This window comes from Dermacentor variabilis, chromosome 4, assembly GCF_050947875.1.
Source record: "Dermacentor variabilis isolate Ectoservices chromosome 4, ASM5094787v1, whole genome shotgun sequence".
Taxonomy (NCBI): domain Eukaryota; kingdom Metazoa; phylum Arthropoda; class Arachnida; order Ixodida; family Ixodidae; genus Dermacentor; species Dermacentor variabilis.
In genome coordinates, this window is record NC_134571.1 from 9784163 (window position 1) to 9807715 (window position 23553).

Sequence of the window (23553 nt, forward strand, 5' to 3'; positions counted from 1 at the left end):
CCGCTGCCATCCGTTATTTGAAGCGCAGCCATTTTGTTGTGGAGCACGTGAGGGACTTTTCACGCACACCACCGAGGACGCCACTCTGCGCAGCAAGAGAGACGCATGCCTTCGTTCCTTGCTCTGTCTTCACCTCACGTGTTATCAGCGATATGTATGTATATATATATATATATATATATATATATATATATATATATATATATATATATATATATATATATATATATATATATATAAAATGTATGCATATACAATGTTTTTATAGAACAGAATTTTCGAAAGATTGCATGCCTTGGTATTCGACCGGTTCAAGTAGACTCAATATCAGGCGGGCGCTGCTTGCGCGAGGAATGGCCACGCCCAGGCCAGGCGGAAAATTGCAAATGTTGCTTAATTGACCTCCCATTTCTTCACCTTGGGGCAGACGTTTCATTTGCAATATTGAAGCCGAGCTGGAGTGAAGTCATGTCTGCTTAGCAGACATTTTAAGACTAGCGCCACTTCGAACGTATCCGGGCTCAAAGATCATCCCAAATTTCTTGACGCATACTTTTGGGAAACCGTTAGCCTGAAAGCCACTGAATTGCATTCTGGGGTTTTACGTGCCAAAACCACGACATGATTACGAGGCACGTCGTAGTGGTGGACTCCCGATTATTTTTGACCACCTGGAATTCTTTAGCATGCACCTAAATCTGAGTATACGAGTGTTTTTGCATCTCGCCCGTGGCCAGGATTGAACCCCCGACCTCGATCGAGCTTAGCAGCGCAACGCTACGTGCAACTGCGTCTCCGCGGGGGCTGAGAACGCCCATGCATTTCGTGGCCCGTCTTGTAGTGGGCCAGTTGGCTCTGTGACATGGTGGACGATTTCGTAGCACAGGTTAAGGGCACCTTGAAACTGCAGGTGCTAGCCTTAGGACCATCGCTTCACTACCGCTAAGCTGCGATTTCACAATTTTAACATGCGCCCTACTGCGAATGATTGCAAATTTAATTAGTGTAATCATTATACCTTGCTGGTGAAGCAGCGCACTGACGCGGACACGAAGAAGACACACGCGAATACACGACACTCGCTGCAGCAAGTGTCGTGTATTCTTGTGTGGCTTCACCAGCAAGGCATGATGATTAATCACCAACTAGCCCAACTTTCCCCATTAATTAGCGTATCTTCCTAATTAGCTAACTGGACATTAAAGGGACACTGAAGGCAAATATTAAGTCGAACTAGATTGAAAGATTAGGCTTCTGTAATAACAAATTCTTCATTCATAACCAAAATAGAGCTTTTGTAAACGATAAAATGACGTAAATGGAACATCCGAGTGGCGCCATCTCTTGTCGACTATGGTACCTCTTACGTGTGGCGTCAGCGCCTTGGAGAGCGGCCGCGACGCACCACTGCGAGTGGCATCGCTTTCCTCTGTTTACGACGGCCCAGGTTGCCAGCTCTGGCCGTGGAGACTCAAGTAACCGTAACCGGTAACCCGAAGCCAAGCAGAGCGACTCACGCAAGCTGAACACTTGCATCCGCCAAGCGTACGTTTCGGATACAGATATGAATGAAGAGTCTACAAATACACAAGGACGGCGTGGAGGGCAGCCACGTGGAGGCGTCACGTCCTCCGCTTTGGCGCCGGCGGTTAGAATTGAGGAGCGGCAGAGCTGCATCAGGGGTTGACGAAATGGTGAATTCCACGATATGGTGAAATTCGCAAATGCATCCCAGGAAAGCGACACTAGCTATATATGTACGGGGTGATAATTTTTAAGCTTTCCGGAATTATAAAAAAAAAAGAAGAAGAATCGGATGCTGGAGATAACGTAATTCTAATTGTAGCGTTGGGTACACGTGCCGTACGCATGCGACCTCAAACCGCAATGTCGGCACGCCTAGGGACGTATACAAAACGAGCAAAAAAAAAAAAATGATCATCAGTAGTACCTAGGCAAAGTCAGACAATCAAGAAGCAAAAGCCCCCAGATTTTCTCGTTCGCACCCGCTTGTACTCGCGCCTGCGCAGAAGCGGCTGGCGATTCCTGAAATGAGACTCGTCCGTAGCTTCCGCGTAGCTTCCTCTTTGTGCTGTAGTACGTGTGCTTACGTTAGCCCACCGTTGCCTTCCCGTTTTCTGCGTTAGCTCAGTGCTGACTGCGAAGACACGCCGAGTTCATCATGACGCCGCATTGAAAATTAAAGTGATCATGTGCGCAGAGACGGACGGACATCGGGCCGCATCATGGGCGTTCCCGAAATATGCGTGAGCAGGCGATCGCGGCTGAATCTCGCCCGCGCGGGGCCCCGGTGGGAGCGTTCTACTTCGGCGGCTGCTGCGCACGGTGCGGTCGCGCGCGCGCCCATATCTTAGAGCGGTTCGCAATGTGGACGAAGTGCGCGGTCGCGCGGGCCTCGCCTTCAAAGCGATCTGAGATGTGCACATAGCGCGCCAAGTGCTGGTAGCTTCGTATGCGCTGCGATTCCGACGCTTAGTTCGCGTTGAGAGACATGCAGCACGAAGGTGAATTCGCTCCCTCGTTCTGCCACACTTCCTCAGTCCAGCGTTTTCACAGCGAGTTTCCGCTGTCATCGAGTGAAACGTGTTCATGTTTGCTTGTGCGTGTGCGACACCACGTCGTTAATTTAGTTAGTAAGCGAATGTTTACAAGTTCATACGGCCGACAAACTACTATCCTTGCTTCGTATAGATATCTGCCAATTTGCTATCGCGATCGATGCTTCGCCTCTCGGGCAAAACTGAGACTTTTTTTTTATTCATTGCAACCTTAGTGCGTTGGGAGTGAGCCTGTTCTTTTTAAATGAGAAAAAGTATTTCTGTATGAAAGCATGAAGTGCGCAGTACCATACGTGACTTTTGTTTTGGTCACGGAAAACGGGTGTGCATGACAAGCGAGGGACGTGATAATCGAGCGTATACGGTGTGTGCACAGTGTGTACTCCTCGGGCATCACGGAAACGACGGCGGGGCGCATTCATTGCGGGGCGGGCCGCCAGCTGTCACGTGACTCACGGTGCTGGAGGACGTGGGCATTGTGCCGGGGAGCCGGCATGCACGCCACCTGGCGCCAGACTTTCTTGTTGTCCGAGTAGACGAGGATGTCGTCGATAGTGAGCAGTTTGCGCGTCGGCCCCACGCAGTTGTAGAATATGCCACCGAAGCAGTACAGTTCTGTGTCGTTCACGTTCAGCAACGACACACATGTGCGCGGCGACGGCAGGTAGTTGGCCGCGTACGTCCACCTGCATGGGGTTCAAGCCGGTAAGCGCCAGTGGGGTCGCGAGGCTGGGCCTTCAAGTTTAGTGAGAGCAATGACGCTCGATCGTCTCCGATCCACTAATCGACTATGTGAAGATGTAAGACCAGCGAAGCTGTATTGCTGAGTAGCTATATTAAGTTCTACATGGTGGTTATGCTGTATTAGTTGAATAAAGGAACTAACACATGACTCCGTTGTTTGTTTCGATGTTCAATTTCTTTCTATTTCTATTCTTAATTATCTTTCTATACTTCATTTCTCTTTTTCATTTTTTATTTCCTCTTTTATCTTTTTCTTTATTTTCTTTCTTTTCATTTTTTTCTTTCATACATATAGACCGTTTCATCGGGCGAGGAGGAAAGGGCGCGCGGAGAGCCTTTCCTCCTCTCTGGCTTGGGCGATCCGGCGCGGCGCTGCTTGAAAGTATTGCTGTCGCGTGCTGCGGACCGATTTAGAGATGTTTTAGATCTTACTTTGTGAAATTTACGCCATGTTCGTTGATATAAGGTCGTCAGGGAAGCCTTTCGGTGCATCGGTAACTACTGTAGGCAGAAATATGTCTTGGGGGCGCAAAAATGTGACACGCATAATCAGCCGCGGTGCGTGTATGTGTTGTTTACTATTTTGCTTATATCGATTTTAATTCAACAAAGAAAACCGGCGTCTCTGTATTACCAACATTAAATGGTAAATCAACTCACTGTCTGATCGATTGACGTAGGGAGTAAAACATAAAACATAAGAGCGCATGCTCGTGCACGGCCAACCTAAGGCAACCACGAAACATCTGAGCGGCAGGCGCTATCAAATATTTGTGATACACTGGCATCGTTCTCACGCATTTCAAGTCTAGTATGCTTGAAATTACCATATGTCTACGCTAACCTTGCTGCATGAGGCCCATGGCGCTGCTCAACATAGCGACCACTGCGGTTGGTGAGCCAGCCCGATACACATATAAGCTGTGTGCTTCGGCATTGCCTTTTTGGCCTGTATACAGCCATAATATATGAGAGGGTTCGCATAAGAATTATGCGATGTCTATTCTTGAGCGCAAAATTTCCGTAATACGTGTGAGTGCGTCGTAGAGAACTGAACGAATACAACAACAAAAAAATTTGGTTATCATCCTCTTTCTCTCAAAAGCAAGAGAAAAGGGGCTAACGGCGCACAATGTTTATAAATATATAACCGCTGATGCCGTATGCTTGGACCATGCGCTATACAGAACAAAGATATCTGTAATCCAGCACCTACTGCTGCTTTGGACGCTCGCGCAGTTCGTAAACAGTCTCTTTTCTGGACAAGCTTAATTCAGACTGTAAGGTATGCTGGTATTACTTGACAATACTATTTTATTCAGGGGCGGAAACCTCATCCATCGAACCAAGTAGTCACGCAATGTAACCTGCAGCGAACAGTTTGAACGCTTGTAAAAGTATAACATCACAGCTCCTATATCGTAGCAGACGCTGTTACGATCATCGCGTATGTTTCATGGCTCCTAAACCGCAGCTAAGAAATAGAGGATAATACTACAGTAAGGTCACATTAGTGATTGGAACATTCAGAAACACACAATTGATCTCCGAGGCTGATTGTAGGCTCAAATATGCACGCACATATCGCGCTGCGTGTTCCGTCCACCTCAACGCCAGCAGAAATTCCGGCCATTACGCCTTAAACAACTTCAGCACGTCTCACAGAACCATTTACCACGTAGAAGACGCACGTCATACTAAACAGACCGCACGACCGCGAAAACAAACGCCCGAGCCTACCGCCGAGCGCATACTTGCCATGCAAAAGACCGCTTTCACCCAAGCCAGTATGGCGCTGCTCATAGGCGGCGCCACTGCGTTCACAATATGGCGGCGCCTACGAAAAAACGGTCTATACACTGACATTTCGACACGCATAGTCATAGACTCGCGTTTTGGCAACAGTGTTCATCGAACCGGCGAATTGTTTTTGTCAACATCTCGGACACATTCGTTAACGCGATAGCGTTGAGAAGCCAGTGTCGCAGAATATCCGGCGTCGGAAGTCGTTTCAGCAAGTAGATTTTTTAACCACTAATATCCAGGCCCTCCATGTGATGCAAGGAATTTCCTGACCTAATTAATTTCTCAAGCTAAACAATCGTAAACTACGACTTACACACAACCTACAGACATGATAGCTCTGTGTCTGTAATTTGACTATAAGAGAAAACACAATTCTGTTACGCGAAAACTCAAAGCATCTCCGTTTCCAGCGTTTCTACATTTCACAAACCAGCCTCAGCGTCTGCCATTTGTGCGTGCCAGCGCGTGAGTATCTCGGAAGCCACGGAGCGGCGCGCCCGGTTCCTTGCAATACCTGCAGCTGGCGCTCGCCTCCGCCGCATCGCGGCCCATGCAAGAGGCCGCGTTTCCACCACAAAGCCCGCCTTCGTGCATAGCGTTCGCGGCGAGCGTTTTCCAGTAGACATTGCGGTTACATACTCTCCGGTTGCCAGGAAGCGTGAGAAGCAGTCAGGGACCTTTGAATGCTATCGCGTTCCATTCTTAAAGGCGAAGCTTAAGAGGGAGCTTTAGCTCTGGTGCTCGTATCTAAATACATGTAAAAGGAGAATTCGTTTTTCTAGGCAATCACTGCATCCAATTTGACGAGGCTTGTTGCATTCAAAAGAAAAGCTTACAATCTAGTGACTGTTGGTTTCGAATTTTATTAAATATTGGAAAAAATTGTAAATTTTCAGAAAAACGACACTGTCAAGTTTACAACTCTGTAATTCAGCAATTAAAAATTATATCGCAAATATCTGAATTGCATCTAATAGTACATCTAAAGCGGACAAACTTGATATGTTACGAGTGAATCGAAAAAAATAAGTTAGTAATACGGAAATAGAGCTTTTGCAGAACCCTTGTACACAACGTAAAAAGTTCACGTAAGCTATAAGTTGACGCATCGAATTCGTCCGCTTTAAATGATCTAATAGATATCGTTTACAGGAACACGATATCTGTTCTTGATGCAGAGCTATTAATATGTAAACTTCGTGCTTCTATATTTTTCGAACTTTCGAATTTTTGAAAATTTTTAAACAGAATTCAGGCCCTAAATAGGAATTCCGCTTCCAACAGTCACTAGAATCTACCGTTCTCTCTCAAATGCAACAAATTTCATTAAGATTGGTTCAGCCATTATCTCAGAAAAGCGTTTCTGCGTTTTACATGTATTTGAATAGGCCGCGTCGGAGTTGGGCCCGAGCTAAAGCTTCCTCTTAAGCGTCCTCCAAATTTTTTCCAGATCCTAGCCATAGACAGCTTCGCTGTAAAGAATGCTGACTTTTAAAGATTCTGTACACAGCTCTTCCACTAGTTTCTGTTAGTCGGTCGTGTTAACACAACTATCATGACATGTGTGTCATGTAGGTCACGCAACAGCCGCCTACGTCTTGGCGATCTCATGGTCGTTTCGTTAACTTCGTAGGTACCAAAACTGGCATAGTATGACAGGAGTGTGTGAGGAACATAAATGATGGGTCACGACATTACCATGATGACATGTGTGCCATGTAGGTCATGAAATAGCCGCCAACGCCTTGGTGCTGTCGTGGTCGTTTCATTAACGTAGTATGTACCACAATTGGCACATGATGACAAGAGTGTCTGGCGAACATAAATGATAGGTCATGACATGAATATCATGATATGTGCGTCATGTAGGTCGTGAAAGAGCCGCCTAGGCCTTGGTGCTCTCATGGCCGTTTCGTTAACTTGGTAGATTCCCCACACACTGTTTCGCATATCATCGATTCCACAGGGTGTGGGATACGCCGGATTTTTTTTAATTTTTGGCCAGGTGTTTTCGTTGTTTGGGCTTCTCGACATGAAGCTTTTAGATATAGCTTTTAAAGCGAAACTTTCTTGCTGTGTTCCAGGCATTTTGTAATACGTTTCTGGCCTCTTAACACCGAACGCCACGGACGCAGACGTTTACAAGCGGCTTAGAACGACCTTTCTCGCGAGCAAGCCAGCGTGTTGAGGCGCTTAGCGTATTTTGATCCGCAGTTGGACTATAACGAGAGAGAGAGAGAGAGAGAGAGAGAGAGAGAGAGAATCAGACGCATCAGCAACACCACGAGTGCAACGCGACAATATATGGATCAGAACTGCAAATTTTACCTAATAATAAATGGGGTATTTTGGCGAGCACTTTCATTTTTTGACAGATAGATTTTTGTCAATGACAGATAGCACAATTATGTTGCATGAGCTCGCCTATTCAAAGAGGCGGACATCACTTCCGCAAGAAATTGATATGTATTATTGGCTAATTAAAAAAATGTAGTAATCAAGTTCTAACTAATTACCTTATGGCACACATGGAAATTTAAAAATTCTAGCCGTTGAGACTGCAAGGCATAGTCACTTGAAAAGAATTGTGTGGACGACATCATTTACGAGATATGCGCCGTCAAACTGGCGTTAAAAATGCACTGTCGTTCCACTTACTTTCTTAACAAAACGTCGTTCTATGCATTGAAGCACACAAGCGATTGAAACGCCAATGCATTTCTACGCAAAGTTCAGGAATTAATATCTCGAAACTGGTGTCATCCTGAGAATTCGTTCCAAGTAGGATCCGCCTTGCGAACCCCTCGGCTAGAATCTGCAATATGCAATATGCAATATGTGCGATAAGGTAATTAGCTAAAAAGCTAATCGAAGAATGTTTGGTAACTATTTGACTATTCGTTAAAAATTTTGTGCAAGTAATGTCCGCCTTTTCGAGTAGACAAGCTCATGGATTAGAAGTGTGTTATCTGCCTCAGGCAATTTAAAAAAGAAATTGTAAGTGCTCGCTGGTACGTGTGCCCGTAAGTTTGCGTGTATAGTGACCAACCTGTCTGTAATTCGCTTCAAATGAAATAATTTCTGCGTATAACATGCTGCTCTTCAATACTGCTATTCATACCCCGAAAACCGCACTTCATACGCACGCACACGCACACACACACGCACGCACGCACGCACGCACACATGCAGTTCACAAGCCATTCACACCAAGAATGCTTCGCTTTCCGTAGACGTCAACTGGAGCTGAGATCTGCATTGTTCTTCCTCGTTTGCAGACATCTTCGATGTCTCCTGTGTACCACCGAGTCATAGTAGAATATGTAGTTTGTCTTTGATTTGCCTAAATACCTTTCAGTTTACTGCAGGACATAGGACTTCAGTACCAAAAGTTAACTACAAAGAAAGTTGACCTTGAAACTGCTCTCTTGGTTTGAATAAAATTAGAGCATTCGTAACAAATAATCTACTAAGTCGCTGCCCCATATTTGATTAATGTGTTATCTTATCAAAGTTAAAGGGAAAAGGATACATCCACCCAATCATAGCAGTTGCTACAAAGGAAACCCATACGCGTTCCTCGAAAGAAAAGCCTTGTAGTTGAAAAATTCGTCCTGATCCGGGAACCGAACCCGGGACCACCGCCTTTCCGGGGCAGCCGCTCTACCATCTGAGCTAACCAGGCGGTTAACAGATCACAAGGCGAAGTCGAACCCATCAACAACTTGAAGAAAAGGCAAAGTTTGACGTAATGTGCTGAAACCAGCAAGGTGAAGAGAAGTAATTAATAAAGGGAAAATGAGACATCCACCCAATCGTAGCAATTACTACAAAGGAATGGGTTTGACTTCGCCCTGCCTTCTGCTAGCCGCCTGCTTAGTTCAGATGGCAGAGCGGCTGCCCCCCGAAATGCGGTGGTCCCGGGTTCGAGTCTAGGACTAGGACGAATGTTTCTTTAACTACGAGGCTTTTCTTTCGAGGAACCCGTACAGGTTTTCTTTTTAGCAATTGCTGCTATTGGGTGGATGGCTCATTTTCCTTTAATTACCTCGCTGCTCCTTGCGGGTTTGCGAAAAATTATTACGTCAATCTTGGCAAACTTGTAGCTTTGGAAATATAGCCTCTGAAACTTGGGAGAAATGCCAAATTTATGATTGTTGCATATAAGTTTGCCCTATAGGAGGGTTCCGCCAATAGTACATACGGTAAATTATTTATTCATATATCACTATCGTGCGGCGAAGTAAAGAACAAGACATTTTTGTGCCTCACACCTCTCTAGAAATTGGAGGACGCTTAAGTTTCACCTTTAACAGGAACCTTAAAAAAAATTACATTATGGGGTTTTACGTGCCAAAACCACTTTCTGATTATGAGGCACGCCGTAGTGGGGGACTCCGGAAATTTCGACCACCTGGGGTTCTTTAACGTGCACATAAATCTAAGTACACGGGTGTTCTCGCATTTCGCCCCCATCGAAATGCGGCCGCCGTGGCCGGGATTCGATCCCGCGACCTCGTGCTCAGCAGCCTAACACCATAGCCACTGAGCAACCGCGGCGGGTAACAGGAACCTTTAGCTCGGGTGCTCTTATTTAAATACATGTAAAAGGAGAATTCGTTTTTCTCGGTAACCACTGCACCAAATTTGACGAGGTTTGTTGCATTTAAAAGAAAATTTAAAATCTAGTGACTGTTGGTTTCGAATTTTTGAGTTAGGTTGTCAATTTTTGATTAAAAATTGGCGAAAATCTAAAATTTTCAAAAAGCGACTCTATCAAGTGTACAACTCTAACTCAACAACGAAAAACGATAATATAATTCTGTGAATTGCATCTAATAGTACATCTAAAGCGGACAAAATTGATATGTTACACATGATTATCGAAAAATTGAGCAATATGGAAATATAGCTTTTGCAGAACCCTTGTAAACAAAGTAACAAATTCAGGTAAGATGTAAAATAACATATCAAATTTGTCCGCTCTGAATTATCTAATGGATGCATATTACAGAACCGCGATATCTGTTCTTGATGCAGAGCTATGAATTTGTAAACTTTGTGCTTCTATTTTTTCGAACTGTCAAATATTTGAAAATTGTTTTAACAAAATTCAAGCCCTAAATCGAAATTCCGCTTCGAATAGTCACTAGAATTCAACTTTATCTCTAAAATGCAACAAATTTCATTAAAATCGGTCCAGGGGTTATCTCAGAAAAAGGTTTTTGCGTTTTACATGTACTTGAATGGGCCGCTTCGGAGTTTGGGCGCGAGCTAAAGCTTCCTCTTAAGAGTGGAAGGCGATAGCTTTAAAAATCCCTGACTGCTTCTGACGCTTCCCGGCAGCTGGAGCGTGTGTACCCGTAATGTTTACCCGGATACGCTGGCTTTGAACGCTATGCCCGAAGGCGGGCTTTGGGTGGAAACACGGCCTCTTGCGTGTACCGCGATGCGGCGGAGGCAAGCGCCAGCTGCAGGTGTTGAAAGGAACCGGGCGCGCCGCTCCGTGGCCCCCAAGACACCCGCGCGCCGGCATGCTCAATGGCGGACGCCTCGGCTGGTTTGTGAATCGTAGAAACGCTGGAAAAGAGATTTCTTTGAATTTTCGCGTAAGGGAATTCTCTTTTCTCGTATAGTCCAATTACAGTCCGAGAGCTATCATGCCTGTAGGTTGTGTGTAAGTCGTAGTTTACGATTTTTCCATGTAGGTTTGCTTGAGAAATTCAATTAGTTCACTAAATTCCTTGCGTCACAGGGAGGGCCTGGGCACGCGCGGTTCGAAAATCTTTTAGCCGAAACGACGTCCGACGCCGACACCGGATTTCCAGCGACGAAGGCTCCTTAACACTATCGCGTAAAAACTTTTACCTAGTTAAAATATTTCACCTAGCTCAAGTTCCATAGCAGGTCCCGATACAGCCTTTGACTATGGGACCTACATCTGTATACTAAATACTTGTAATGTGACCCAACTTCTAATAATAATAAATTCCGATTCTGAAATTCTGATTCTGTGAGCCAGCGTCAGTTCTTCCATGGTAAGACTCGTCAGGTTCGTCTCGCGTACGTAGAGGAAGCCTACAATAGCTATCCTGAACTATAATTCTGGCAAAAGAACAAAAGAAAGACAAGTGAAACACGACGATGTTTTAGTGAACGCATTTGTTCGGAAATTTATTCAAGTCTGTTCTTGAATTTTACCTTCTTTCAGAGCAGTAGCTTCCAGCATTCTTAAATTAACAGTGAAACTAAAAGCATTCTAGACTTAGGAATTGGTCTTTTCTGACATATTGCGAATAAACATATGACCCCTCCCCTCTCTATATGCAAAGCCAATTTCGCTATTGTTTTGGAGTACCTTAATTACAATAGTAGCTGAGGAATTTGTCGCGTTGATTGTTTCTTACTGCGTATTTCTTGTCTAACAATAGTCGTAAAGTACAGCGCTTGCTTGTTCATGCATTATGTTGGCGTGTTATGATGAGAAAGGCGGCGGCGTAATTAAAGTCCATAATTACTTCAATTCACAAATAACGCGCAAGCTATCCGATAATATATATATATATATATATATATATAGTACTGACGGTCGTTTTTCAAAGGAGGGCTGAGATAGCGATGCACACCTGCGACTGCGGTTTCCTATTTGGAGCGCGTATCGTTCAGTCATTTTTTTTCTTCAGTTTCGCTGTTTTACCTGCCACAACCACGATCTGGTTATGAGGCACGCCATAGTGGAGGACTCCTAATTAATTTTGGCCACCCGGGGTTCTTTAACGTGCATCCGGTGCACTGTATACACGCCCCCATCAAAATGCGGCAGCCGAGGCCGAAATGCGAACCCGCGCCCCGGGCTTAGCAGCAGAGCTAACGCCAAAACCACTCTGCGCGCTACCGCAGCTGGATTTGTTTGGTCAGTGCCCGCTCGTCCTCGCAATGGCGTGCTCATGCTGCCAGGTCTCGGCCAAAGGTTATCATAAGAATTGAAAGAAAACAACCGTAACTTATCTGGCGCGGGATTCTTCGGGACACACCGCCATATTCTACACGAACATCATGGTGTCTTGGGCAACGCAAACTCGCCGTCAGTTTTCAAGCAAGACGTACTATTTACATGCCACCTGACTTTTTGCTTATCAAAGTGCCACGGGAGCACAGAACTTTACGCTCGTGATAGAGTGAAATAGGCAACTCAGCAAGGGCAAGGTCATCCGTGTAAATCCCAGATATATTTCGCCATGTACTGAATGCAGGCTGTCGTTCGCCACAGTCGTCGTAGTGCAATCTGCCTTGGTGCAGCCTGAGCGCTCGAGCTTGACCACGGCTGACACACTCGATGGCTTCGTGAAACGGAAACTCGTCGAGAGGCGGCGTGCATCCGTTTTTCGCTCAGTCCGATCGCGTGATTAAACTTCGGAGGCACCGCCTTGCGCACATCTAATTGTGAATCAAAACGATCGTGATGACAACACGAAGGCACCAATGAAATGCTTGAGAAGTCATAACTGGTCTGTAATGCGGAGCATTTTCCAAGTCAATGGGTCATTTTCAATGTGTGTTCGTTTAGAACCCAAATGACAGCGTCTCCTGACAGCAGCGCAAACGCTACGTGCATGAATCGTCAAGAAATTAACTCCTTACAGTGACGGCATATTCGCCTGTCAGGCGTCACTGCATATGATCGCTCATTAGCATATTATGAAACGCTCGCCGCTTTCCAAACTATAGCGGCAAATCTCTGTAAACGGCAAGTAGCCGCTACTTCACGCACCACTTCAACGTTGACCAGGAGAACGTTCCTTTAACGTAACTCAGGTGATATTTCTTCAATAAGCGATAACCATTCGGACTACCACATTATCACTATATTTTCACATATTATACCACATTATGTTTGCAGAACTACAGTGGTACTTTAGGTGCGTATGTCTTCGACCTTGCTCTGTCAGATGGAAGAGAGGGCAGCTCAAAAAGTGTGGTCCCCTAATGGGAGTTCAGATCTCAGCCGAGCATCATCATCCATACAACCGCCTCAAGCAAGGCCTCCAGCACAACGGGGGTGAAAGATTTTGGGTCCGTGGCGGAGGCTATATTCCGAATGAGTTTGGAGTTTGAGCCACCATTCTGTGGCGGCTCACCGCATGTGAGCGCGCTACCAGCACCTTTGTAGATGGCGATCAAGTTCTTCAGAACCCCACAGCATCTTTTACTGTTTCTCGGAGAAAATGATCATCGGTCGGCATCACGTTTGGGAGTGTACCCAAATGACATCTCTCCCTTTCCAGGTGAAACCGCAGTTCCTTCCTTACTTTAGCCAGCACTTCGTGATGGCCCGACTGTCCGTGAATGTCGCTTTGCATCTCGCAAGCCATACTTGATAGCTACGCTCAGTCATCAGTAGAGCGGACTGGTTCACCCCTTCTTTCGGGAGTGTGTTTAAGTATCGGAAACCCTGGTACGACACTCCCGGCAGCTTGAAGAGATTTTTCATTCTCTCAATTAATGCTGCCGGGATTAAGCACCCATAAAAGATGTGTTCAGATGTTTCTCTCGCGTTACAAAATGGGCAGTTTTTGTTCGAGACCGGCCTAAGCAGATATAAACGCTCTTTTTCTTATGGGCAGACACCAGCGCGCAAAACGTCACATGAATAATGTACTTCTGGCATAGAGGAAATTTGTCAAGACTAAGTGCCATTTCCGTCATTCGGCCGCTTTGTTGAACGGTTCCAATTGTTTCGGCAGCTTCGGGGAAAAGTGCTCAATGAGCACACCGAGAGCCGTGCTTGTCAGGCCAAAATTGGGGATGGTCTTTTTCACGTTTTAATTATGTAGCGTTAAGGGGCCCGTGTCGCAGAAAATCTGGTGTCGGCGTTGGACATCGTTTCGGCAAAAAGGTTTTCGAACCACACGTAGCCAGGCTCTCCGTGCGACGCAAGAAATTTACTGAACTAATTGAATTTCTCAAGCTAATATACGTGGAGGAGTCGTAAACTACTGCTTACATACAAACTAAAGACATCATAGCTCTCGCATTGTAATCTGACTATACGAGAAAACATAATTATGTTATGCGAAAACTCAAAGAAACCACTTTTCCAGCGTTTCTCCAATTCAAAGCCCGGCCGCGGCGTCCGCCATTTGCAGGCGCCGGCGCGCGGGTGTCTTGGGGGCCACGGGGCGGCGCGCCCGGCTCCTAGCAACAACACCTCCAGCTGGCGCTCGCCCGCCTGCGTCGCATCGCGGTACACGCAAGAGGCCGTGTTTCTACCCAGGCTTGCCAGATCGCTCCAACCACAGGTAGCCAAATTGGCCTCCGCAGTAGCCCAAATGTAGCCAAAAGCGAAACTTTTGGGTAGCCCAAAAGTAGCCAAAAAGCGTTGTCTTTTTGTGAAGTCATTTCTTAAGCATATTGAATTCATTTTCGGCAAGAATACCTACACATTAGTTTTTCCACGCTTGTCCACGCATGACCTCCGCGCGCATCGTCACGGAGGTCATGGGTCACGGAAAACAGATGCTGCACAAGTGCAGAAACGCTGACATGCAGGCAAAGTCACGACAAGGCAAATGCGGTCTCCATTGCAAATGCACTGTTTTACTTTTCCCAGAGCACCAAAAGATCGCGAAAACAACAACACGCAAAGAGCCCCGCGCACTAAACACGCTAAGCAATGGCATACATTCAGGCGTTCAGTATTACTTACAGCTCATGATAATTTCGCTTAACACCACACAATGCACTAAACGAAAAACTACAAAAAAATCGAAGACAAAGTCTAACGCAATAGATGGCGGCTGCTACAAAATCTAGTACGATATATAGACATTAAAAGTATGCTATGATTAAGTATCATGAGCTTATTGCGAATATTCCGAAGTGGAACTGCTTGGTCCAAACGGGACAGAAATTCTTGGCCCGGTTTAAAATCCTTGCAGCTGCCTCCGTTCCTGGCCAGGCCAAACTTCGCGTGAAGGAATGCTACCAATGCCTCGTTCGACATTCTATTTCGAAGAACGGTTTTAATGATCGAAACCTGGCTGAACACTCATTCAACGGCGGCATTTTATATGGGTAGTGATAGCAAATACAGGAAGAGGGTTTGGAGTTGTGTAGGGAACGGGTGGCTGTGGTGGCTGTGGTGCAACGGAAGAGGATATGGTCTACGTTGGCGTTGGAGCAGGGGCAATTTGGGCAGGAAGGGTCCGAGCGAATTGCCACGTAGGTGCCATGGGGCAGGCAGAAAATTCGTCAATTTTCGGTTAGGTCCAGCTCGGGGTTCTCCCTCCGTTCTGGCGCCGAGATCACCCGCAGCGCGCCGTCAACGGGAGCTAAAAGCATCTCATGCTTGAAACGTAGGACGCCGAAAGCTCACGTGTGGAGACAGCAACTATCTATGTTCGCTGGCGCGCACGCGCGGGTAGCGTTATTTCGCTGATGGAGACGTGTTTCCTGAGGCCAGCTTTCCTAATTAAAATTATCAAATGGACGCGATCCTTGACCTATTGACAGGCATATGTGTTCTCTCACATAGAACTTGCAAATTTTGATTTTGTAGCAGACGTGCTCAATTTCTTTAACCTGCTGTCCTCTGCATTTTGATTCCAGCGTGCTTTTCATTTCTGCTCAACTAGTTTTACTTTTTTTTTATACAAGAAAAAGACGTAGCCCAAAAATAGCCACACAGCCAAAGGAAAATTCTGACGCCAACTCGGACAAAAAGTAGCCCAATTTGGCTATTAACAGCCCAATCTGTCAAGCCTGTTTCTACCACAAAGCCCGCATTCGTTCACAGCATTCGCAGCCAGCGTATCCCAGTAAACATTACGGTTACATACGCTCCATTTGCCGGGAAGCGTGAGAAGCAGATAGGGATCTTTGAATGCTATCGGGTTCCACTTTTAAAGGCGAAGCTTAAGCGTCCTCCAAATTTTTCCTTTTTCAGTGCTGACGTCACGGTGAGCAGACGAAATTTTTCCTGTGAAAGGGTGCGCTGCCACACGTCCCGCTTATTCCTTTGGACGAAATCGTGGTAACCCTTTCTACAAACTTTCGTTTCCCGCCAAAAAAAAAAAACAAAAAGAAAGAAAAGCGTTGCTCTATAGAGAAAGCTAATCAGAGAGCCACGACGGCGGATAAGGGCAGCGGTGCAACCATGCCATGCATGCCCAGAACAGCATGCTACACCTCATGCCAACTGTACACAGGCATCGCCCGTGTGTTCGGGATACCCTAGCCCCTTATTTAGCTGGCTGTTATTCTGTCTGCAGAAACGAAAGTTTAGCAGAATGACGCACAAAACTATCAACACCAAAAGTGCGAAAATGAGTTGTGTGGACGGCACTAGCCAATATATTAAGCTTAGAGGCATGCGCAACGCCTGAAAGGTGTGAAAGGGCAGCAGATGATCGGACAACTTGATCGCGTCACTGCACGTATTATGCCAACTCGCACAGTCGGGGATGAGGTGGCGCTCGTGGTGATCAGTGCGCGTGTGTCATGCAGCATCGCGCGTGCAGACGTACTGGTCTGTCGCGGGGTTGTAGATCTCGACGTATGCCGTGGAACAGGTCTGCAGACCGGCGATCTGCACGATGCCGCCGACCACCCAGAGGCAGCCCTGGAAGGCGGCCACTCCCATGCCCATGCGACCGCAGTACAGGCCCTTCTCCAGCACCACCCAAGCGTCTTCCTCGCGGTCGTAGCGCTCGACGCTCGACAAGAGCCTGCGGTGCAAGATTTCTATGAGCGTCACCGCCAACGTGTAGCCCTGGTGGCCCACTATGATAAACGGCATGTGCCTTCTGTATACCGTTGCCCTCTCGTTTTCCAGCGACATAACGCTGAAACTAACTGTGACTGAAAATTTGCTGCAGACAAGATAATCTGGTCTTCAAAAAAAACACAGGTTAGCAAAATGTGGATGTGTCGAATTAATAAAACTATGTCGGGGTCTGATTTTTCAGCGTCGGTGTGCCTCGGCGTCGTACCTCGTAAGCGAGCGAACGAGCACAGCGAAAAATGAAAGCGAACGCAGAGCGCAGCGGGAGACAAAGAGGAAAGCGCGAGGAGGAAAGGGGAGGAGGAGGCTACAGTGAAAGCATGAGGCGAAAAGCGGAGGAGGCGCGGAGGGGAGACGGCCTGCGCATGCGCTGAGTTGCCGGCGGCCACGGCATTCGCGGCCGCGTGGGCAATCTGGTCTGCGCTTCCGAAGGGGCCTAGGCTGGCGTCAGGTGGGGCGGGCTACGCGTGGTGCGGCGTCAGCTACTGAGGTCAGTCCGCGGTACCAGTGTGCGTGACGGGGTTCACTGCACCTGCAAGGGGCGATGGCGAACGGCTACGAGTACCTTGATGTGACACTCCCTTAGATTACAAGCAATAACCAACCAGAACCAACCAACCAGCCCAAATGCGTACTCTTCTGCAGTTTATTGCTCCCTTAGATATTGTCGTCGCTGGCACTGCTGGCACGATTTCCCCGCGGCGAAAGGCCGCTCTCGTAGTTGTTAGAACGAAAGCGTGAGGTGAAAAGCGTAGTGCCACGCAAGGCGGGCTGTGCGGAGACGATGGCTACGGATGGCAGCAGAGCAGTGTGCGTTGTCTGTATGGAAACAAAGTGCTGCATGAGCGGAGGTCTGTCTGCCGCGGCTGCTGTGAATCCCGTCCACGCGTCACCCACGCGCTGCCTCTCGCGATCTCCCGATTCGCGAGGCAGTAGCGCCAGATTTCGCTTCATTTGCAATGTGCCACAAGAGACAGATTGTACGCGCCAGCTACGCTACTGACCGCGTTCTCTTCCTAATATAAACCGGGCACCTATATAACCATAATGCAAAATATTGACACGCGAAATGAAAACACGTATAGAGCGGCGCTCAAATTTTGCACTATAGAGTTTCGTAATCATCGGTGAATTTTTTTCCATCTTCAGGAGATCGGGAGAAAAAAAATAACAAATTTTCTAGGCAAAAGGAGCTGAAGGTGATTTTACCAGACAATGTGCGTAACATGCGAACAAGCTCAGAGGAACAACGTGCGGAAGCCAGCCCCGCTCACAGGTCATTGGCGTCGACTCCGCCGACAGCATAAATGGCGTTGTTGAGCACGGCTACGTTGTGGTAACCCCGAGCGTGCCTCAGTGGCGCCACGACGTTCCATTCGCCGGTCTGGGTGTGGTAGCGAAAGCAGAAACTGGTCGACATGCGCAAGCCGTATGTCGCGTCTCGGTTGTCGAAGCCTCCTGCGTAGGAAGATATTTCGCAGCCGAGTTTATGCAGGCAGCTGTGGGGCGTTAGCGGTGTGCAGCTAGCCACTTTCGACGACCAACGCCGAACGCTCGTTTTAAGCCACTAGCAGTGCGTTCGCAAGAAAATATTTCGGCAGAACCTCGTGATGGCTGTCGCCGTTAATGCGATTAGCAGTGAAGCAGTGCAACGACACACCGTAATGCTGAATACACTTCTATTTAATATCTCTACTGGTAATTCTGAGTTTTCATTGCTTCGGCTCTATGCGACATACACTGCATCCGGGATCAGCCCACTTTGACATGACACTCCCTTGTCAGTGTTGGCCACGACCATAACGGCCTAACGACAACTGTATGACGACGACGCAGTAACGACGATGGGATGATAGAGAATGACGAAGGCGGTGCGACGACAATAAGATGACGATTCTGAAACGGGGATGGCACGACGACATCGTGGCAGCGACGGTAGTGCGGCGACGATTACACGACGAGAGTCGGACGACAAAGCTGGAACGAATTACGATGGAGCGGCATTACGATCCCTACTCACTGGCTCAGACAAATTGGGTCACTGTGTCGGCGTAAGGGGCAAGATAGGCACAAAGTGCTTCAAGTAGGCAAACAGTGCTAGTCGCAATCGGGGCAATCGCTCTGTCCTCCTCCGTGCACGAGGTGGCGGGCTCGATTACCGGCGGTCTTAATCCGGTGGCCACGGGATGCTCGCGTTCTTAGGCGCACGCCAGAGAATCACGCGTGATCGACACTATTCTCGAGATCCTAGCTACGGCGTCCTTCATAGCACACTGTGCAATTTCGGAACGCCGAACCCACAATTGCACTCCCGGGTGCCAAGATGCATACGCCGCATCCGTCTGGTCTCCCCATCAGAAATACTTGATCGAAAAACTCGAATCTATTCAGAATAGGGCTGCGCGTTTTATTTCCCGTTGTTGTGACTTTAACAAACGCATAACACAAATTAAATTCGACCTCTCACTACAGCCCTTGCATATAGCCCTGCTATCATTAGTTCATAAATACGTCCATAATACAGCGCCATCAGTTCTGCCTCTTGAAGCTCCTCATTACAGGTCACACCAGTTGTACAATCTTTTCCAACTTTAAGCGCATCTACGTAAAGACTGATTCATTTAACAGCTCCGCTTTTCCAAGAGCCATTCGCCTTCGGAACAACCTTCTTAACGCCATCGCTTATGAGAGTGATCAGATAAAATTCCGGCATCTTCTAACAACGCATTTTTCAAACTCAACATAACCTAACGTGTTGTTTTTTCTTGCCTTTCTTGTTAATATTGTGCTACTATCCCTTAAATACTGTTTTGTTATAGCCAAATATGTCCCACTCGCTCTGTGATTCTATTGATTATATTGTGACGTCTCGCGCTCAAAAGTAATCGGTTTGTCCATTGTAAAACACCACATTACTGTATGTTAGGGCACCTCTTATACTGCATATTTTTTGTATATGTATTGACACATGTATTCTAATTATTGTATAATCTTTGAGTGTACTCTCCCCCCTTACAAAATGCCTCCAGGGGCCTGTAAGGCACTTTTAAATAAATAAATAAATAAATAAATAGTGTTTCTTCTAAGTTATCGTTACTGATGTGGATGGCGTAAGATATTTAAAGTATTGTCTCACCGCGTGAGACAGCGCCTAAACTTTGTAATGACTCGGGACTGAAATGCATTGCAGATATTTATTGATTTCTTTTACAAGCTTTTCCTAAGCAGACTGCGCTGACACTGTCCTCAGCCTTAGTAAATACAGATAAATTCAATTGTTTGCCTCACACCTAATTAATACGTTTGACAAGCTTTGACGTATGGCCTTACTGGTAAGGCGTACTTGGGATTGCTTAATAAGGGCACCGGGCGACGAGCGGACACACGTGCATTTGACTTCGTAGGCAATGCAGTTAAACAATCCTAAGTAGCTGATGCGGGAAAGGTAGTGTAATGATGAATTTCAAATGTACATGCCGTGCTGATTATAGTGGCCTTCAAATTAGGGCGGCAAAGTTTGTGGCTGACACTACGGTTTGCTTGCTGCGACGCTTAATTATCTTTAGACGTGCGCGCTGTCCGAGGGCGCCACCTGGAAAACAGCGCGCTTCCTCCTGTGACGCGATTAAGCAGCGCGTCTAGCTATGGTGACATTGGAACGCTCTAGTGACATCCTCGTCTTTGACAGGCTGCAGTACCGCGTCTTAGCACTTATATGTAGTACAATGTTTGTGGCACATTCTTATTGTACGACTTTCGAGAAGCCTATTAAGAAAAGGAGACACGAGGGCTTTACTTAGAGGAGGCGGCAACTGTCCCTGTATTCTGATCCTACCTATATTCTGAAGTACTTTCGATAAGTTTTTGAAGAAGTAATCGTAAATGTAATCGATGGAATAGATCTTTAGAAAACGAATTTTATAACGGAATGTCATTTCGAATTTACTAAAAGTAGATCAGCTCAATCAGCTGTACAGCTATAGAAAGAGCTTATTTTAGAACAAATTAAGATAAGCAACCATCACTCCGTATATGTTGTTCTTTAAGAAGGCGTTCTAACTATTAAATCGTAATATCTTAATTCGTATACTTCAAAAATAGTGTTCGCAGTCCTCCTCGTCGATTTTACCTAGGCCATCGAAGACAAATGTTTGTGTTGTTAACTATAAATGTGATATATGATTAACCTATATAATGACAGGTTTCTCGGCGTAGTCTGTTAAGGTGATTTCTTTTTAATATGTTCGCCAATAACACTGCATGTATGACAAGAAAAAGTGCTTTATACTTGTATGACGCGAGTCCTTTTCTCAGTGGTTCTTCGGTAGCTCATCTCGTAAGTTGCCGCCCTACCGTTCTTGGTGCATTTAAGGACTTGTCTTGACCAAACGGTTTGCGTGTTAATACAAAGGAAAAAAAAACAATTATTTCGCGCGCTTAACAGAGTAGCTGTAAATCAATTATTACGATTCCATGACCGGTATTGAGATCGCAAGTTTCAAATAACCTGACGTTGTGTTGGGTGAACTTATGAGATGGAAGGTAGATGTAAGATATGTTGCGACGAAAATATCATGCTCAATCGAGCTTTTACTAGATGCAATGAATTTTCTCTTGTGAAACTGAATTTACAACATGATATGGCAATCACTCTTCAATCATAACTTTTTACGAGCGACTACCTCTTAAAATAATGTCCCTTTTTAATATTTCAAAAATAAAGCGATCAAGTAGGCTTGTTGCCGGAGTCAGTTACAGGACACACTCCAAGTATTATTTTTCTCGTGTATAACGTTCTCCGTATTCATCTACTGTTCGTATACATATCAACTTTTTTCAACATGTTCACTGACCTGGAGAAGCAAACCAGAAGGGTGGGTCTAAAAATTAATCTGTGGGAAACTAAAGTAATGTTTGACAGTCTTGGAAGAGAACAGCAGTTTACGATAAGTAGCGAGACACTGGAAGTGCTAAGGGAATAATACATCTACTTAGGGCAGGTAGTGACCGCGGATCCGGATCATGAGACTGAAATAATCAGAATAAGAATGGGCTGGGGTGCGTTTGGCCCGCATTCTCGGATCATTAACAGCAGGTTGCCATTATCCCTCAAGAGAAATGTGTAACAGCTGTGTCTTACCAGTACTCACGTATGGGGCCGAAACCTGGAGGGTTACGAAAAGGGTTCTAGTTAAGGGGGGATGTGGCTTGGAAAATCAACTCACCTATTTCTTCATGGATTTTGATGAAAATTGACAAAAATATTTAAAATGTCTCCCTGATGCTTCCATAAAAGTTTCAGAGTGATATCTTGAGAACATTTTATTCAATTTTATTGAGCAGAAGTTTTCTCCCTCTTACTTTCTGGAGAGCCTGGGGAACTTAAAAAACGTGATAGAAGGCTTGTTAAGTATTGACTGCATAGATAAATGCGTGCTGAAGGTCGTGACATTCTTGCATATTTTTTTTCGCAACACATGTTTTGGAGTGCGATATTTTATGTTACCTTCACATCAAGCACTTTCAGGGTAGATGAATAGCCATATCGTAAACTTACAAAGGGTTAAGATAAGGAAGCGAGAATGTGACAACCTGCACTGCAGCCCAAGGAACGTGACAAAAAAACGGAGTCAAAACATGTTAAACGGTAACAAAGAAAACAGCTCCAGGAACTGAGCAGAAAGGCAGAAAAACAGTTTTGAGAAAACGGCTCTCAATGTTTCACCTTCTCTTCAGTTCTCTAAAAGGCACCAAATTTGTAGTCTATGGGTGTTTTGTGATGTGGAGCTTAGCTTCTTGTACATGTGGCATCTGGTCTGGTGTGCTTCCCCCCTCCTTTGTTCTTTTTATAGGGCATTCTTTGCTGCTGCTGCTCTACAAAGAGCATGGTGCCTAGGTTGCAAACCAAGTGACGTGCAGAACTCTGTGTGGGCATGAATATAGTTCCAGTGTACATTCAGGCAGCCTGTACCCGCTTTTTTTTGTAGAATTGATCATATACATTCGTATACATATGAACTTTTTTTCTCTAGTTTTCAGAGTGTTCTGTCCCTCAATACATGGAGACACTTATCTCATATGTAATAATAAATGTTTTTACCAGAAGGACTGCAGATTTGTGATTCGGCACAGGAGGACTAATTATGAGAGACTGAGCATACACTTCAGTTCGCGTGTACTGTGTCGAACAAACACGGCACAAATTAAATTTTTAGAGTAACCATCATTTGTTTTAAGTTATACATTATTGCTAATATAAAGTATTCCCCCTTGATCTTTTTTTTCGACCTAGCAAATTTAACTGGTTCCTGTTTAGTGTGCTGCCTGCACATTATCGCCTGTACTTTGTCAATGTAAAGCTGTGTATGATGACTGCAGAGTACTTGTCGCTCTGAAAAACTACTGATTTATTGTAACTACTTTATTGTAGTTTTTATCCACAGTCCATTGCCTGACTCTGATTGGGATAAGTACAACTTTTCTGAAAAAATTGTGCAGACCATCGATGATGATTGTCATGTAAGCGAATAGTCAAACGCTTCAACATGGCTATTCGCTTTATTCAAGCAATGTTGCGCTTGGCGACATATGTTTGTTACAGTAAAAATATTTAGGTAGCGTCTAGAGGGGCGCTGCAAGCGT

The 23553-nt window shown here is 45.8% G+C and overlaps 1 protein-coding gene and 1 long non-coding RNA gene across 3 annotated transcripts in view; one reads left to right on the forward strand and one right to left on the reverse strand.

The window, feature by feature from the left end:
* The window catches only part of LOC142578655 (uncharacterized), a 148704-nt gene that overhangs the window by 30037 nt on the left and 95114 nt on the right, over nucleotides 1-23553 (forward strand). The window lies entirely within an intron of this gene.
* The window catches only part of LOC142578651 (uncharacterized), a 134661-nt gene that overhangs the window by 3344 nt on the left and 107764 nt on the right, over nucleotides 1-23553 (reverse strand). Inside the window, exons 9-11 of one of the 2 annotated variants that reach the window (XM_075688088.1) lie at nucleotides 18186-18369; nucleotides 16655-16855; nucleotides 3036-3265 (exon numbers count right to left, since the gene is read on the reverse strand). In XM_075688088.1, coding sequence (XP_075544203.1) covers nucleotides 3036-3265; nucleotides 16655-16855; nucleotides 18186-18369 — 615 coding nt within the window. The remainder of the gene's footprint in view (nucleotides 1-3035; nucleotides 3266-16654; nucleotides 16856-18185; nucleotides 18370-23553) is intronic. The other variant, XM_075688089.1, reaches the window with a different exon arrangement.